General features: G+C 40.7%; 2 protein-coding genes and 1 long non-coding RNA gene across 3 annotated transcripts; 2 read left to right on the top strand and 1 right to left on the bottom strand.

The window, feature by feature from the left end:
- The first annotated feature begins 1,902 nt into the window (after positions 1–1,902).
- On the top strand, positions 1,903–11,584 carry kl (klotho). Its single transcript, XM_018691192.2, has 13 exons — positions 1,903–2,759; positions 3,601–4,031; positions 4,133–4,212; positions 4,318–4,480; positions 5,218–5,323; positions 6,103–6,252; positions 6,721–6,956; positions 7,615–7,810; positions 8,042–8,220; positions 8,689–8,796; positions 8,928–9,033; positions 9,555–9,681; positions 10,389–11,584. The coding sequence occupies exons 1-13, from the start codon at positions 2,043–2,045 to the stop codon at positions 10,721–10,723; spliced, it is 2,934 nt and encodes a 977-aa protein (XP_018546708.1). The 5' UTR covers positions 1,903–2,042; the 3' UTR covers positions 10,724–11,584.
- A 185-nt stretch (positions 11,585–11,769) lies between these two features.
- Positions 11,770–14,762, bottom strand: rfc3 (replication factor C (activator 1) 3). The gene is made up of 9 exons (XM_018691193.2): positions 14,544–14,762; positions 13,755–13,892; positions 13,541–13,608; positions 13,286–13,383; positions 12,997–13,178; positions 12,744–12,880; positions 12,531–12,629; positions 12,362–12,431; positions 11,770–12,260 (listed from the first exon to the last, which is right to left on the bottom strand). Exons 1-9 carry the CDS (start codon positions 14,628–14,630, stop codon positions 12,069–12,071), a joined length of 1,071 nt encoding a protein of 356 aa, XP_018546709.1. The 5' UTR covers positions 14,631–14,762; the 3' UTR covers positions 11,770–12,068.
- A 226-nt stretch (positions 14,763–14,988) lies between these two features.
- LOC127143676 (uncharacterized) lies at positions 14,989–15,941 on the top strand. The gene is made up of 2 exons (XR_007815246.1): positions 14,989–15,317; positions 15,688–15,941. It is a non-coding gene; the product is annotated as an uncharacterized LOC127143676 (long non-coding RNA).
- Positions 15,942–19,207: the final 3,266 nt, after the last annotated feature.

The raw sequence follows: 19,207 nt of genomic DNA, 5'->3' as shown, positions 1-19,207 counted from the left end.
AAAACCGAAACCGGCACTGATTTCATCATTTGAAGTGTGTACAGCACTGAGTTTAACCGCACAGACTATACACTCACAGTCTGTGCTCTCTGGCTGTTTAGCGTCACTTTATGGTGTTCTTCCTGTGTTATATATGGAGACTAGCAGCGCTTTACGTTGTTTATGCATGTACGCTTGAGATCTGAACTTTCCAGTGCAGCACAACTCAGTGGAAAAACACCCACACACCACGTTCTGGTGTGCTGGTTATGATCCATGACCGGCCGTAATCGTGCGCCGCTCAGCTGCCAGGTGACTCTTGTTTTCCTACATCAGATAAACCACCTGCCTTTCAAGGCAAATTCAATGAATGACGATCATCTTCGCTTCTGTCATTCGCCGAGCTGTATATCACCGAGAAGCAGTGACTTCACTGTGTGTAATATTCCTGTTCACATTCACTGAATTGAGTAAGCACAGTCTGTATTATTACTCGATTGATCCAGTAATGACTTAATAGCTTCAGCTGGTTTATTGAAGGAACTCCTGGCAACATTGATCAGGTTTCCCCTAAATCGTTTGTCTTTCAGCAAAAGAAATTTAAGCTTTTTCAAAATCCTAAATCTGAGAAATGGAATCCTTTTCACCTTTAAATTAGTTATTTGATAAATAGTGTCTGAAAATGTTGATACAGGTACAGTTTTAGACAAATTATTGGTTGATTCTTCAGACCAGGCCATTTAATTTATGCAGCGGTCACAAAACTTGTGCAGGACAAAAATCAACTTAAAACGAAACCATCGCCCCTTCATGAAACCCCTTCTTTTTCATCCCATTATGATCATATTATTGAACATATTATGAACACATTATTTGTTTTCAAGATTATAAGTTTGTCTTTATTATGTGGCAGGGGTTTGAGTATTTTTTTAAATTAATAAATCAGTTAAACTGCTGATTATTTAACTTTTTGGTGGATAAAATATTAGAAAACTGAAAAATGTCTATCACAAACCATCTTGTTCTGTCAGACCAACAGATCCCTTATAGTTAGGGTTTATGTATTGAATTAAAAAAAGAATTTTGCTTGAAAAATGACATAAACAATTAATTGATTAGTTTTTGTCCAGAAGGTAATCAATTAATCGTTTAAGCTGTACACAGTTTAATGTTGCTGTCTGACATCATTGTTGATTTATTTCTGACTGTTTATTTCATGAATAATAATTCTGTGAAAGTTATAGATGTGAAATACAGTACACTTAATATCTGAAAGGTCACCTGTCCAGAAAATGTACATTTTCAGCTGTTGTAGGTTCACAACTTCTTGCAACACACACACACACACAGGCCAGCAGGTTCACACCTCCTCATATTTATGCAGGTGCTATATGGACCAAGATGGCCCCAGCAGCAAGAGGCCTGAGTTTCCAAGCAACCGGCGCTGAAAGAAGGACGATAAGGAAGTAATGCGACCGTGGTGTTTGCCTGTCTCCTCCTCTCCCCCTCCTCTCCCCTCCGCCATCATCTTCCCTCCTGGCTGAACTTGATCCGGTTGAAAAATGCAGATGAGTTTTTGGTGCTCTTGACGTGTGACATTTAAACGGAGTTATGAGATTATCTGCCAGCTGAGGATGTATGATGATGGTGCCGTTACTGAGATCACATGAAGGCTTTTGCACCTGGGTCACTCTCCTGTTCTGTCCTCTGAATATGAGCCATTACCGAATTCTTTTTGTGGGAAAAGCAAAACAGAGACCAGGCTGGGAAAAAAAATAATTTGGACACTTTTTATTTATTGCTTTAGTTGCGACTGAAACTAATGTGTCCCTGCTCTGCAGAACATTGGTCATTTTGGGCTCTTAACATCATGTTGTGCCCGGAGAGCTTCGTGCGTCAGGTGCTTTGGCTAATAATTGATAGATTTGGAGAGGCGGCGTGTGGTGGGTTCACAGCTGGCTGGCTGCACTCCACAGCCCGCTGTTTAATCGCTGAAAGCCTCCAAGCATGGTTAAGTGAAGACTTGAGTCAAAAACTGGACATCCAGGTTATACACAGGCGCCATGAGTGCTCTGCTCGCCCTTTTGACATTTCTCGCCCTCGCCTCTGCCGCCGCAAAACCCAACGCGGGTCTAAAGACGTGGGGACGTTTCAGTAAACTGCCCTATCCTGGCGACAAGGCTTTCCTCTACGATACCTTCCCCAAGGACTTCATATGGGCGGTGGGCACGGCGGCGTACCAGGTGGAGGGCGCGTTCGAGAAGGACGGTAAGGGGCTCTCCATTTGGGACACTTTTACGCGCGGCGGGAACCGGATGGCCACCGGGGACGTGGGCAGCGACAGCTATCACAACATCCACGCCGACGTCCGAGCCATCAAGCAGCTCGGGGTCAGCCACTACAGGTTCTCCTTGTCCTGGTCCAGGATATTTCCAAACGGCACGCGCGGGAGTTACAACGAAATCGGCACCAAGTACTACCGGACGCTCATCAAGAGGCTGAAGGAGAGCAGCGTGCAGCCGGTGGTCACGCTCTACCACTGGGACCTGCCCGATCACCTGCAGCAGACCCTGGGCGGCTGGAGCAACCCGGAGCTCGTGGAGATTTTCAAGGACTACGCAGACTTCTGCTTCAAGACTTTCGGGGATGACGTGAAGTACTGGATCACCATTGATAACCCGTTTGTTGTGGCGCGGCACGGGTACGGCACCGGAGTGGTCGCTCCTGGGATAAAGAACGACCCTGATCTCCCGTTCCGGGTTGGTCATAATCTGCTCAAGGTGAGTGTAATTTGAATCTAGTGCTTATAAAAGTGTCTTATAGGTGACACCTCACTGCAAACCCCCCATTTAGCATTGATAAGCAACATATAAACAGTTAATACATGGTTTATAACACACTATAATGTAGTTGTAGGTAAATATAAGATCCTCCTGTCGGCACCGATACGTATAAAAACAGATAACAAATGATAATTTAACACAACTGTAATAATGTAACATATATTTTAATAGAGAAGTTGTAATTGTTTGCAAATACTGTTCATTATAAACACTTAAATGTCATTTTATTTGTTTCCAACTACATTATAGCATCTTATAAACTGCCCATTAAATGTTTATATACTTTTTATATAATTATTTTTTATATCATTGATTTTCTTCTCTTTAGTTGTTTTTGAGGTTTTCTGCAGTAGAAGTAAATAAATGTTTTAATTGAATGTAGCTATATCACCAATACCCAACACATCAAGATATTCACATATTGAAAGTAAGTAGGTAGAATGGTCCTTTACTATATACAGTATTATTATTATTATTATGTAGTTTTTATTGTTTTAGCAGGTCGAGAAACAACTAAGTGCTTTACAAACTGTTGAGATGTATAAAGAATCTTTAATCGTCTTATCTTAATCCATTTTTTTGTTTTTGATTTTCATTCATATATTTGTATTTTTTGTGCAGGCATGGAATTAAGTTTGATGGATTTTATTCATTTCACGCTTCTCACCCTTTGCCTCCTCTGTCTGTTATCATTTTATACAGACAATCCTCTCTGACCTCTCCTTCTCCTTCCCCTCTGTCTGCCTGTCATTTCTCCTCCTGTCCGTCTGTCCTCCAGGCCCACGCGGCAGCATGGCATCTCTACGACCGCCACTACAGACCCCATCAGCAGGGCAAGCTGTCCATGGCGCTGGCCTCCCACTGGATCAAGCCCAGTCGCACCCGCCTGGAAAGCCTGCGAGAGTGCCAGTGCTCCTTGGACCACGTCCTGGGTTGGTTCGCGCGCCCGCTGTTCACAGACGGCGACTACCCTCCCTGCATGAAGGCGAGGCTGGGCTCGCGGCTGCCCACCTTCACACGGGAGGAGAGGGAGCAGGTGAGGGGGACCGCCGACTTCTTCGCCCTCTCTCACGGAGCGGCCCTGAGCTTCCAGCTCATCAACGACAGCCTGAAGTTCGGGCAGCAGGAGGATCTGGACCTGAGGATGCTGCTCTATTGGGTCAACGCTGAGTACGACAAGCCGCCTGTCTTCGTGGTGCAGAGCGGTTGGTAGGTTTAGATGTTATCTTGGTTGGTCTGTATGTCTATGGTGTTCCAGTGTGTTCCTCTGATGTTGTGGACCATGTTGTTTTCTCTGCTGCTCAACACAGGTATGTTCTCGGCAATACAAAGACAGAAGACCCAAAACACATGTACTACCTCAAGAGGTTCATCGCAGAGGCACTAAAATGTGAGTAATGACACAGCACACCACAGCAGCATGAAACCCAAATCTCTGCTTGGGGAAACTATTGACTTAAATCTGTCCCTCCGTCCGTCTGCGTTTGTTACACAGCAATTGTCATAGATGGAGTTAATGTGATTGGATACACAGCCTGGTCTCTGATCGATGGCTTCGAGTGGCATAGAGAATATGGGATACGACGGGGACTTTACTACGTTGACTTCAACACTCCTGACATGAAGAGGGAGCCAAAGACCTCCGCCACCTTTTACAGGTAAATGCTACTGACTCAGCAGTGATTTTGATGAGGGATGAACGACACAGATATCAGATAGTTTTGTCTGATACCAAAAACAATGCTAACATTTTCCTTATAACTGCAGAGTTTACCCATCATATCACAAGAGTAACACTGTGGCACAGATCCTGAAGTCGAAAAAACCTCATTACTACTGCTTCTAATTTACTGCACTGTTTACAGGTATTCTGTAGAAGGAGCTGAGCATAAACTCAAATGCAGCTGACATTTATTTTGGATAATCTTGTCACTTTGCTTAGTTCTTCCATTTTTCTACCACAGATAAATAATTGAACGTGTCCCTATCACACTGTTGCTTTAGTTGAAAACAGGTTTTTGAAAATATCAAAAGGGGAAGTCTGCTCGCATCAGCCATCAAGTGTTTTTAGACATTCAGTGTCTGCCTAATCTTTAAACGATACAATCATTTAATCATGTTTTTAATTCAAATACAGTGACCAAAATATTATACAACCTTAATCAAATTGTTGTATTCATTTTGAAGAACTTGAAGCTATGTATTACTACGCTCCACATGTGTAAACATTGTGAACTGGCTCTTAAATTTGGAAAGTATGGCATGAAAGAAATACAGTTGGTTTTATTTGAGTCTCTTTCTTTTTTTTCTTTTTTTTTGATGTTATGTAAATTTACCGTACAACTACAGATACAGTTTTCACTCCTAAAGTGAACATTATATGTTATTTCCAAAGGAATGTCATCCAGAAGAATGGATTCCCAGAACTCCCAGAGAATAGACCGGCACAGGGAGTCTTCCCATGTGATTTTGCCTGGGGGGTATCTGCCAACTCCATACAGGTACACGGTGTGTGTTTGTTGTGTGTGTTTGTGGAAGGATGGGAGAGTCGCAGAGGGTCTGTTGTAACACACAGGGCAGAGGTCTGATAATGAAAAACACAACAAGAATACTTCCTTAGAAACCGCAGAATCTGAGAAAAACATTAACTATTAACATCACTAAAATTTAGTCAAGTGTTAGTGTCGTTGTTGACTCTGCAAAAAGCAAGACAGCATTCTGTATTCTATGTTAATTCCACTCCACACTTAATTTTTGACATCATCTTTGTGTGCTGCTGAATGAAGCATGACTGCTTCGAAACTGATTAAGAGAATGAGTGTGCAAAGCTGTCTTCAAAGCAAAAGGTGGCTACTTCAAAGAATCTGAAATATAAAACATATTCTTGTTTGTTTACTGCATAATTCCATGTGTTCCCTCATAGTTTAGATGTCTTCAATTAATCTACAATGTGGAAAATAATTGTTTTTTTTTTTTTGATTGAGTCAGGAATTTGATTAAGTTACATCATGTTCATCTTGTTATTTTGAACTTGCAGTTTTCATGGTGAAAGTCCAACTCAGAAAGAGCCATGACGATGAATCCTCTCTTAATCATAAACCACATAAACCTCACAGTTTGTCTGTCTGCTGAGCTTAACAGCACAGGACCAACCGTTACTATCGATTTGCCCTAGTTGGCCTTTATTTGCATATGCGTGTATTAGGTAAACGCACTGCTAGAGGGTGAGCAAGCGCATGTTTACACTGGTGTGTTTTTTCTGTTTCTCTTCATGTCACAGGTGGAGACCATGCCCAGCCAGTTCGCAGACCCCAGTGTTTACCTTTGGAATATCTCCAATAACGGTGCACTGATGAGGCTGGAGGGTTTCAGTGCACCGCCTTTACGCCGAACTGCACACTGTGCAGATTACGCCACCATCCGACAACAAGTCTGTCTTTCAACCATTTAAACCATTATCTTTTATGTTAGGGACATTATAAACCCCACACATTATGAATGTATACTTTTTGATCTGTGATTATCATCCTGAACTAAGTATGAAAAAACTAAAGTCATATAACATTGATTGAGACATCCTTGTGGGAAATAGGATGCATAGCAAGCACATTTGGCTCTGGTCATTTATAGGAAGTCAGGGAGAGATCATATCCTTGTCCAGAAAATGAATTTGAGGTACATATTTGTACGATAATGAAAATGTCTTAATAAAGTAGGCTTTCACAGTCACAGTTTTTGATCCAAAGAATCTGTCGGTGACACTGGTGTGTAAGAACTTATATGAACTCATATGAAAAATACAATTTTGTGCTAAAAACGTAATATTTTTTATAGTTGTGTATGTGTGCATTTTGTATGATATTTAAAGTTGTGGCATGTTTATCCTCTGTCTCTTTAGGTGGATGAAATCCAGCAGGTGGGGGTAAACCACTTCCATTTCTCTCTGAACTGGTCGGCTCTGGTGCCCACAGGTGATGTGGCTCACCCCAACACTACTCTGCTGGGCTACTACCGCTGCTTTACCCGTCAGCTGCTGCAGGCCAACGTCACGCCCGTGGTCACTCTGTGGCACCACACTCGCCTGCGCAGCAGCCTGCCGGCCCCACTGGATACCGCCAACAAGTGGCTGAACAGGTCAGATACAGTGATGATTTAGGGTTAAAGCTTTTTATTCCAGTGGGTTTTATGATAGTGGATATGACAGGTTTGATGTCAGATGGGCTTGGACCTTATTTGTCCAGTTAAATAACACTCCTCTACCTCACTGCTCTTCCTTAAGGGCCTGTTTCTCATTTGAATTAAATTTTAAATCACATAACATCCCTCTGTGTCAGGTTATGGCTTATTACAACCCACAATAATTTATAGGCTGGTCTGATGTAAAAGTAAACATGCAACATGTTCCCAGGGACAGTTTGTCCTTGTCATCAACATAAAGCTGCCCTGTATCATTTGCTGTCATGGTATCATCATTCCTTTTCCTGTAATAAAAAAATATCTCTAAACCTAACAATCATAATATTGTAAATGTCTTTAAAGGAACAATCTAATGCCAATACAACAGTCTAATATATTGGTATTTTCTCTTACTTTGTGCTGTTGTTACAATGGAAACACTCAAATTAACTTTCTCAAGTTGCTTGTATTGTTTCATAAATATTCAGTTTGCTATCATACTTTTTTTTTAAAAGTAATTTTTTTTAACTTCAACTATCGTGTGACTGATACATATGTCACATACGATACATCTCAGTGTGTGAATAACACACTCCACATGTAACTTTTCTCTAAGGGAGACTCCAGAGGCGTTCGCAGACTACGCCAGACTGTGTTACAGAGAACTAGGTGCCCATGTGAAGATGTGGATCACCCTGAATGAGCCTAACGATGAGATGGTGAGCTACCAGGAGGGTCATCAGATGCTGCGGGCACATGCTCTGGCCTGGCATGCTTATGACCGCGAGTTTAGACACACACAGGGAGGACAGGTCAGTCGAACTACAGTGTTGTTCTTTAGATTTATTAAAATATTTTCATTTTTATTTTCTTAAATGTTACACAAGTATTGTGCAAGTTCCTAAATGACTCTTTCTGATGCAAAATATAACACTTAATTGTGACTCGACAATCTATTTGAAACGGCAAAATTGTAAATGTAACACACGTACTTGAATTAGGTACTCAACAGGAGAATGAAAATGTCTGGTGTTGTGTCTCAGGTGTCTCTTGCTCTGCACATGGACTGGGTGGAACCGGCCTTTTCATTCAGCCGTGAAGACGTGGAACCAGCGAAAAGGGTTTTAGACTTCCGCGTCGGCTGGTTTGCAGAGCCGATCTTTGGCAGTGGGGACTACCCTCTGGGAATGAGGAGCTGGCTGCGTCAGCTCAACTCACTTGAGTATAAAATCCTTCATTCATGCTTCATACATCGGCACAGTTACTTTTTTAGCTATTGAACAAATATAGCTGTATATAGTCACAATGAAGAAATGTCAACAGATGATCAAACCCCTACACTTTGATGTATTGATATATTTATGGATGTGACAGGACTTAAGGATTGGATAAAGCAATTTTATCTGATGGACAGGATTAGCATTTTTAGCCACATTAGCAGCATGGCTCAATGAATGGCTATGTTGGTCTCAAATTTCTCAGCTTTTAATGAGGAACATTTCTTGCTCTCATCTTCCAAGCATCCATCACATGTTCACAGTAGATGATCAATAATCAAAATATTAAGTATACACAATTAATAGTTAATGGAGCAAAGCCACAACCACTACTACTAACTTGTATTTCTTAAAAACTACTCTTATATAATCTCCTATATAAATGACCACCTGTTCTGTGTGTGTTTCTGCAGGCTGCCTGTCTTCAACGAGGAGGACAGACAGCTGGTTAAAGGGACATATGACTTCTTTGCCATTAGTCACTTCAGTACAAAGTTGGTGACACATGCCAAGGAAGACTCGTAAGATTAAATCAATTTTTTGCCTTTACTTTGATACCTTAAACAAAAGTCCCCGCTCAAAATCGAACCAGGGACATTAAGATTACATGATATACCCATAATGAGTTTCTGTATCATGTCCACCTGTGCAGGTACACCTACACAGCCATGCTAGAAGTCCAACACATGATCGACACCACATGGATCATGTCTCCGAGGCCTGTTGTGCCGTGGGGCCTGAGGAAAGCCCTCAACTGGGTGAGAGTGGAGCAGGGGTCTGAGTCACTGATTGTTTGGTGTCTGGTTGTGATGCAGACTTGACTGTCCTGTCTGGCTTTGTACAGTCTTGCAAAGAGTTAAAAAGTTGGATGTTGACCTAATTTTCCGTACTAAAACCACTAAAACCCATAGTAAGTATATTAAGTTTTAAAGTCCCCTTCCACTCAAGTGTTTTGCTTATTGATTCTTCACTTGGATGTTTGCTCTTCACTGTGCAGAATGACATATGTGCAGAATCTGTAAGTTCTCTGTACACGTACACTGAGAATGGGCTTTTCAGTGAAGTAGGAGAAATGTTTGCAGTGAACAAACAGAATTTGCATATTCATAGATTCTGGATTTTTCAATGTGGGAGAAATAGTAGATAAGAATTTATAGCTAGGCTATTGTATGTTATTTTTATGGGAAAACCAAACCAGACACAAAATATTATTCAAATCAGAATATTTTAAAATGTCTTCAGATATTTAAAAGTAACATTGCCCCTCTGCTGTGTTAAGGTGAAGGAGCACTACTTTGACGTGCCTGTCTATGTGATGGCTAATGGTGTCCAGGAAGACCCAGCCCGCTTCAAAGACAGTCTGAGAGTTTACTACCTGTACAACTACATAAATGAGGCGCTGAAAGGTGAGAATACAAACACACACATTTTGCTGTGAAGATATTATATGATTAATAAACGCACTTGGGAGCCATATATTGCCAATACTCCATTTGTGTACTGAGCGATCAGTACAAGTTTTCCCTTTCACTGGTCAACTACTTTCATTGGACGGCCTCTCCAGAGCTTAAATATTAGACAAGTATTTAGGTCACTGACCTCTGAATAGTCAGCTGACTCACACATGCACACAAAAATATCAACAGAGAAAAATGCTCTACACTGAATTGTTGAGTCAAGGTTACTCACTCTGTAGTTACCTGTCCTTGTAAAGTTTATTGGGTGTCACTCAGTGAGGACCTTGGCTAATACTCTGAAACTTTGCTGATGTGCACACAATGTTGTTATTATGTTGTAATGTGCTCTGTCACCACTGAGTGGCAACCATCCACAGAGTTGTAATTCACTGAAATTGTGTATATTTTGTGTATTTATGAGAGCAGTGTTATGGAGGCTGAGAAAATAAATATATGAAAAATAATGTGAACATGTTCTAATAAATATCTAATGATTGTGAAATACTAAGTCAAACATATAGTGTGACTTTGTGTGTCATAATTTTGAGTCATTTTCCATAAATAGCTATGTCTGAAAATCACCTTCACATGCGCAGGTAAATGAAAAAATATACCGAACACCTCACATGCTCAGTCTTTTCCTCCTCTCCCCACAGCGTACACTCTGGACGGTGTAAACCTGAAGGGTTACTTTGCGTATGCCCTGAGCGACCAAAGGGACCCAGGGTTTGGCTTGTACGGCCAAGTCCACGAAGAGATCATAGTCAAGGCCTCCCTGTCCAACTATCGCAACATCATCCAGCACAACGGCTTCCCCATCCAGGGAGCTGCGCCCCAGCAGTGTCCCAGCTTCCCTCAACCCTGCCTGGGCTGCCATGTGCTGGTAAAGAGGCCTGTGGTAGGCTTCCTTACTCTTGTGGGTTCAGGGGTGCTCATCACTCTGGGCCTCATCATCTACTACACAGCCAAGAGACACAAGGAGTGTTACTGATGGTTGTGAGTGTAGGATTTGTTTTGTCTTTCTATAAAGAGCAGAAATTGAGCTTATTGTTCAGCAGTGTAGAGTTTATGTCAACTTTTAAATCTAGTACTTCTTTTGACGTAATTTTAAATGAGCTCTGAATAAGTGGTTTAGGTGTTACAACTTTTATTAAATGTTATGTAAAATTCCTTCAAAACTTGCCAGACACCTGTAACAGCTGATAAACCCATAAATGTCAAAAGGTTTATATTTTTACAAAAGCATTTTAAGACTCAACTGCATCTCCAGTTGTCTTAGAATATTTTGCTACTGCTACTGTACAGCAGCTTTTAAAGGACTTTTAAATGTTCAGGCTTAATGTTTCTTCCACCCAAGCATTAAGACCAAATTAGGTAAATACTATGAGAAAATACACTATGAAGCACAGTGAATCACAAAGGAAGCTTGTGATCATCAATTTAAGTTTTGAAACTCTTGATAAAAGCTGCACATCATCAGTTCCAGATGACGGTGTACATCACAGAAAGGACCTTTCAAAACTGCTTGGTTGAGACTTTGTTCTCTTCAGTCAAGCGACACTCTTTAGGGGTTTCCATTTTTGTAGACCCTTTGCACTCCACCATGCTGCTAAGGTCATTTTCAAATAGAAGAAGAAACCTGGATGGTATGTTTTACAGCTGAAATCCTGTAGCTGTTTGTAGCTGCCTTCATGGGTTGATATTTTTTGTCTAATAATGCCCTATTCAAACAAGTTTGTGCAGTTTTGTGACTGTAATGTAATTTGTTTAACTGTTGTTAGTGCTCAACTGACAATAAATTTGCTTTAATGAGAAGGAAAAAAAACTAAATGCTGACACTGCAGCACAACAGTACTTGCAACAATCCTGCTTTGATTCAGACTGTTAACCTGTGTTGCGTTACATCCCCCCTCACTCTCGCCCCATGTTTGTAGGTAGTGTTGTGTTCTATGATACAGGAAGTATTCTGTGTTATGTCTGTTACTGGTGATAAAATCCATGTTTGGTCACATCCATAGAGCAACACTACACTTCTGACATGTTTGCAAGCAAAGGAATTTATTGCAATGTTCTAATGTAGGTTTTTAACATCTCTTGTCCTTGCAGTTTATTTTTTATACAAATCTATCCCTCCTGTAGACACTATCAAAATTGTTCTTTTTGGATTATGTATTTTACACCACTAGAGCAACGGTTCAAAGTGTTCAAACTGTGAACAGTATTGGGCAACAAGCCATGTCCACTGATAGTCTTGTTGGGGCAAAAAGGAGGGATATCAGGAAATAAATGAGGGCCTGTTGAGCTCCTGTCAAAAAAGTAGCAGTGTCCATTCAGAGTCAAAACATCATGGCATCCAGACCATCTTCCATGAACTTCTTGTAGATGGCCATGAACTTAGCGGTGAAGGCCTCTAGGTGGTAGATAGCTTTGCTGCCCAGCTGCAGCCTGTGTTCATAGTAAGCTGCCATATGGGCCACCTCTGTCTTCAGCTGGCCATCACAGTTACTCAACAGCTCGGTTACCAGCCCCTGTTAGAGGATTGGACAAGGAAAATGAATACCCATTACCTTAAACATTACTGCAAACTGTTTAAACACTTTGATGAAAGAGGAGCTCTGGTAAATGGTACCTTCATAATGATCTCAGGAGGAATGCAGTGAGTCAGCAGCTCGTACAGTCTGGCTCGAACCTCCAACAACCTGGAGCAACGACAGACAGGGATTCAAATCAGCTTAACTTTCTTTAGCCTCTAACAGAACCAGCTACTCCTCTCGTCTCTCGCTCTTTGCCTCTCCTACCTCTGCGGGCTCTGCTGGCTGACGATGGCATTAGCCGTTTCTCTGAGGTACACCTCCCAGTCCGTCTCTGGGACTTCTTGGTCCACCGAGAATGGATACCTGAAAAAGATTAGCACAGGCTAAATAAACGCATGCTTTTCGTTTACAGTATATACCGTACTAATCCACAGATAATGGTGTGGAGGAATGATGATAAGCTTTGTGACAACTTACTGCTGCACTCTGCAGGCCTCACACATCAAAAGAGCTTTGCGGAGGTTGCGATCAGACTTCTCACTGATTCGCTTGGCAAGCTCAGGTGGGAGGAGCAAACCCTCCTTTTTACAAACTGCTGTCAGAACACTACAGACCTGGAACAACAGCAAAAACACAGAGATTATGGAAGAAGAAAGGAGAAAATATCCTGGTCACAACCTGAAAATTTTAAGCATTCTAATCAATCTAAACCACATCATCTCCATCTTACGTCTTCCGTGCTCGGCAGAGGAACTCTGATAGCAAGACAACGGCTCCGAATTGGCCCAATGACTTTGGAGGTGGAGGTGGAGCAGAGGATGAGACGGCAGGTGCCCATGTACTTTTCCATTGTCCGGCGCAAAGCATGCTGGGCATCCTTCGTGAGTCTGTCCACCTCTGTTAGCAACACCACTGAGAACAAAAGTGAGCACATTACTATAACAGCCAGAGCATGACATCTGGGAAAACTAGCTCACAGAGAAAGGATGCGCACACAAAGGGTTGTGTGTCTTTCCTACCTTTGAACTCTCTCTGGGTGCTCGACTGGATCTGCTGAGACTGAGCCACAGTTTTAATCAGCTCTTGAATCACTACACGGTCCTGGTTTCCTGCATCACTGTACGACACACAACAGAAACACTTAAGATTCATAATATGTGATGGGTACTGTCAAATGTAGTGAGGTAAAAAGTACAATAAGTACAATAAAATAGTGGAGCAGAAGTATAAAGTACCACACATTTTTCAATTCAAAAATTTCATTTCTACGTTACCTCGGATTGACTTCCAAGTGATAGTTGCTGGCTATTGTGTTGATCTCAATTTTCTTCTTTGATGGAGCCTGGAATCAAAAGCCAACACAACAATGATGCGACTTAGCCTTCATCAGAAAACTGCATCATGACTCAGGAAGAGTGAGAGCAGAGCTGACTACAGACCCTGCATGTGAGTGATTTAGTGACTGCAACTCATTCTCTGAGCTCTCACCACAATGGTCTGGTGCTCTATGCGAAGTTTCTCCACACCAGCTCCATACAGCTCCCTCAGCAGACACATGATGCGGGTCTTCTTACCCGCGCCTGACGGACCATACACCAACAGGTGTGGGAAGTCACCGCATTGAACCTGAAACAATGTATGAGAGTGGACAGAACAGATTATCCCCTGTGCTAGACTCAGCCTGATACATTTTAAAGCCCTCTACTGAATCCACTATACAAAAGCCTCCAAAACTGTATATCCAAAAAGTCATGACCTGTAATAAATGTCATAATAAGCTGCTGAGGCCTGTGATCAGAGGTATTGCATGTAGAAATACAACCAGAAAATATATGAAACCCTAAAATATACAACTACATGGTACCAAAACAGTAATCCCATCAATCCAAACATTACACAATGAGAAGGATACAGGGACAGATTTGGCAAGTGCATCTGTTAAAGCAGTTACGTGTCATTAGGCATTTGTTTAGATGACTCAACATTAACTTTTGGTGTTGATAAAATTTTTTACAGAAATAACAGGCAGACACATTAAGCATTTAGTACATCACGTTAACGTTATGAAGTGGACGCTGTTATCTTAAAGCAAACCCACTTAACTCGGTGCAGCTGATATTTAGACATAAATGACCAATTTTAATCACCAAGTTCTCAAAGACTGAAACAAGAAATCATTTCTATGCTAAACCTGCTGGTTTTGGCCTGTGTGGCTACTTGTGCTAATGCTCGTCTGAATGCACAGTGAACATCCAGGAAGTTTGTTTCGCCTCTCACCAGGTTTTTCAGCTGAGTCGCCTGCTCCTTATGATAGTCCAGTTTCCCGAGGGAAGTGGGTCGATATTTGTCCACCCACAAACTCATTGTGTTTGTAATTTAGTGACTGTTATCGTCCGTGTTGACAGCAGAGAGCCTGTCGTTAGCTGCTTCTGCTACTCTCCCGCGAAATAACATTCAACGCACAAACCCCGCGTCGCTGTTTAGAACACAGCTACGGAGAGTCGAAAGGGTCAAAATGGCTGCAAGCGATTGGTAAATATACAATACGAAAAGTGGCGAGCAGAAACTAACCAGTGCTTGAACCTGAAATGACTCGTTTATGAAGTTAAGTTACGAGATTTAATGAAGTTTTAATTGAACTTTTTTTTAAAGAAAAATGCCGAAAAGTCAAATTAAAAGACTCATTTGTTGCTCAGGAACTTGAAGGGATGTTGAGTGTTAAATCAATATTTGGACATTATAGGAAAATATTCTACAGGGTTGTGTGAGTGTGGTCCTGAAAGAGTCAAGTTTCCAGTGTCAGACCTAGGATTCATGTGTTTACCTGTTAAATCTTTGACTATACAGTCTATGTTCTATAAATGTGATTAAAATTGTTTTTTTGTTTTTTTTTTTAACCCGCAGAGGGCAGTATTGCGCCTAGTAGCGCCTATACCGCTAAAACCCAACCAAGAGGAAGAAGATAATTAGACAAAGGGGGATCAGGTGTGTCAGGTTCCCCCAAAGGTCTGGATTGTCTGCTGCTCCCGAAATGTTTGTCATGTCGCTTGGGTAAGCCCTTTATCTTATCCCACACCCTGTTTTATATTGTTTTAATGTGAAGGGTAAAGGTATAAGTACAAATCCCCGAGGGTATTATATTTTTTAAAACCTCTAAGGCTGTTTGCCATAACTTTTCTAGCACAATAAGACGAATAATTTTATCACCCAGTGTCAGGTGTATATGTTTTTGTAAAATGAAATACATGTTTATAGCAGTCAATTTTAGTTTTTTTTTTTTTTTAGGGTTAATTTCTTTCTAATCTTTGTTTTCATTTTGAGTCCTAAGACTTGTGGTGGCCTGAATCCACAGGTGTTATCTGTGCACTGGGAGTTCACTCAGCTCTTATTGGCACTGGTCTGTTTTATCCTCTTTGTACAGGTAGGATACTCTCAGCACACTACTGGTCCCTGGCCATGGTGGCCTCCTCGTTGAAGCCCCTGTGTCCCCATCCACATCTAGCAGTTCTAGGCATTTAACAATAGCCAGAGTGGCACTCAAATGATCATGGACTCAACAGTTTTAGATTTTTGACTGAGTGTGTTCACTTGAGCTTCAGGGAAAAGCCTAATGATGGCATTTTACACTGTTTTTGAAATTTTATGCACTGAACAATAAATATTAAGATGACCTGACTGTCTGACTCGTTGATAATGCAAATAATTCCTGCTTGTTGCCTTACAGTTTATATATGATGGAGCATACACACAAGGATCCCTAGCACAGCTTAATACTGAACAAGTCCTCAAAAACACATTCCCTTTATGCCCAGGAGATGACGAGGGGTCAATGGAGACCCAGCACAGGTTAATAGAGGCCCATGAGCAGATTAACCTGGCTATATCCTATATGGAATTGGGAGGATAACATCTTTTCTTTACTGCAGCAGGTTTGTAGGTGTTTACACTGAGGCCAGTAAGGCTGCAATGAAACGGTCTGATGCCACCAAGGAATGTGAGACAGTTAATCTCATGCAACAGAAACAAAAGTTCACAATGTCACCAAGCTGTCATGATATAATGAGAGGGTATGAGCTGGTAGTGGTAAGTTTGCTACTTTTTGTGCAGAGGTCTCATTATTAAACACCCTTATCCTACAGTCCTCATCTAGTCAACCCATTTCTTTATCGAACAGCCTGATTTTGTGTCATGTAAAAAAAAAAAGGAAATATCACAAAAACCTCACACTTAATCCCTTCAGGCTCACATGCAAACAATAGAAAGGCAATTATCAGATTTAGTCAATAAACTCTCCCACCAGGGAGAGAGAGTGCAGAATTTTAATTCCAGGTTTTCTATCATGCAGCGAGTTAGAAAATACAATTTTTCTTTGCTTATCTGACTCCATGCATGGGAATGTTTGTTGTCAAAATGGGGTTTTATTATCTCTCACATTTTACACAGTATCTACTATACACACTGCCAAGATAACACAGCTTACATAATTCAGTGTGGATGTGTTTGTGTATTTTTTTCCTCTGAGGAATTGATCTTTAGATTTAAAAAACCCAAGCTGTCAAACATATCTTCCTTTTTGTCTCCTTTCCCTTCTCTTTCTTTACCTTGCTTTTCTTCAACCAGGCTGAGGTAACTATACCTTTCTATGACAGGAATGTTATATATGAAGGAGCATGTCTAAGCAGGTTGGCGTTGCTTGTATTGAAATGTTTAAGCTAAATTAATATACATCCATCATCGCAGCAATGTAGGACAGTGTAACGTCTGAGGTAGTCGGGGTGGTGGTGGGTGAAGTTCATCAAGTTCCTGCAGGAAAGAAAGTTTCATTCATAAGTATTAGTTTGACTCATGAATAGATTTGTTGTTGTTATTAATCCGCTGTCTGATTGCTCAACTGTATGGTCTTTTAACACTGCTTTCTATTTGACATACTGAGGTGACAGTGAAACTTTTGATGGCATTTGGTCTATGGTCTTTTCATGTCATAATATAATTATTTCCATCTCCAAGGAAGAAGAAAACAGTTCACGAGAAGATAAACTGTAAATTATGATTAACATTTTATTGTTGAGTCTATAATGTTGCTGAGATTTTCATGTTATAGTGAAAACTGCAAACATCCTGTACAGTTGCTGCGCACCTTTGTATTTAGATGAATTATTATATCCAATATGTTTATACTTTAGCAAATCCCTCTAAAACTCTCTTGATAGTTAGATGTCACTAGGAAAAGTTTTATTGTTAATGTAGGTAAAGAAACAGTTAGCAATGCAGATTAAAAGTACTGCACTCTTATCTCTTCCACCTTGACCAGATCTCTTCTCCCCAAGACCTTGAGGGTCAAACACGCCTCAACAGGCAGAATCATCCTCAGTGTTAAACACATTCCCTCCAAAACATGAAATTCAGTGTTTGCTGGCAAACATGAGGAATTCCACAGTCCGTCGACAGCTTTTTAAGGACCACAAGTCCTTTGTTGTTGATTAAGGCTCACAGGCAGCTTTGCTGTAGTTATAGAGTATGAAATGAGAGAGATTTGCACAGGAGAAGAACATGTTTGAAGCATTACCTCATATGTTTTCGAGGAATGTGCGTCTAAGGTGAAAAATTCTTTGCCTCGAGCCATATTATACTGCAGTGAGTGAGGAGGAGGAAAGGTGAGGGCAAACTGTGGCTACAGATCCCAAGCCTTTCAATCTCAGTCTATTTGCACTAATGTATGTGCAGCTATTTATTCTGATTGATCATTTCCACAACAGAAATTTATTTCCTTTGCTTTGAGTGCATAATGTAGCTTTTTGTCTCTCTTACAAATGCTTGCATTCATAGGAAAAAAATTAATGTCGCTCCATGTGCACACACACACACACACACACACACACAGGATAAACACCTGCCTGTGGAGCTCCCTGTCTTCTTGCTGAGGTAATGTAGGAGGGAAAAGTGTTCCTCTGCCCTTTCTTTTTCTCTCCTCCCCTCACAGCATTTCATATCTTTTCAGACATAAACTCACTCTTTCTGTATTATCTGTGTCATGCAGCACACAAGCACAGCGGCTCCTCGGCTAGACACCTCCTGACTCTTCACACTGCTGTGTTGGATGTTTTGTTGGATGATACAACTTCTGTACTAAAACATCTGGTATGTTGAAATATGAATTCTGTGTTGCTTTAAAGCTTCCTATAGTTCCTACAATGTTTGTTTTGTTTTTTCAAAAAACTGGTCAAAGTTTAATATGCCTCTTAAGATAATTGTTTAGTACATATTGGCATTAATTGAAAATTAGTTATTAAGTAACTACAGATATGAGCAAATGACTCTTTGTTTTCAGTTGTCTGCTATGAAACACTCGTGAGAAAGCCTTTGTATGTTTTACACTCATATGCTGTCTGAGTTTTTAGAGATTTTAATTTAAAGACCCACTTCTGCATGTTTTAAAGACAAAGAAAACATGTTGGGCAAGGAAAGGGTGTGTTGGCTGCAGCTAAAAATATCCACCAGGAAAAAACAAAGTGTTTGAGCAAAATGCATTTTGTCAAAAAAAAAGAAAAAGAAAAGAAAAAGTCTAACAGCTACAGAGTGGTGCACTGTGGCGTTGTGATGAAGATTTGTTGATTTTGGCATGGGCCAATCACATTTCTCATTCTTTTGGCCCAAAATATCCCCTTTAACTCAGATGTACTACTAACAATAGAGTTTCACAGTTTCACAAATAATGGAAAAATCATTTTCACACCAAAAGTAATGTCAATATGTTTTGCATTACAAATACATATTTATTGTAAATACATATTTATTGTATATTGTACACTAAAAAAAGAAATACTTCATTCATTATAATGAGAGAATTCTATTTATTTATTTTATGTTAAACCTTACAGTATGTGATTCCAACACATACTGATTCCATGAGTTTACATCCTGCAGTAAAGCCACGTCTCACT

This window comes from Lates calcarifer, linkage group LG20 (assembly GCF_001640805.2).
Source record: "Lates calcarifer isolate ASB-BC8 linkage group LG20, TLL_Latcal_v3, whole genome shotgun sequence".
NCBI lineage: Eukaryota > Metazoa > Chordata > Actinopteri > Centropomidae > Lates > Lates calcarifer.
Note: the sequence above shows the minus strand (reverse complement) of the source record. Positions and strands in the feature narration are given on the sequence as shown.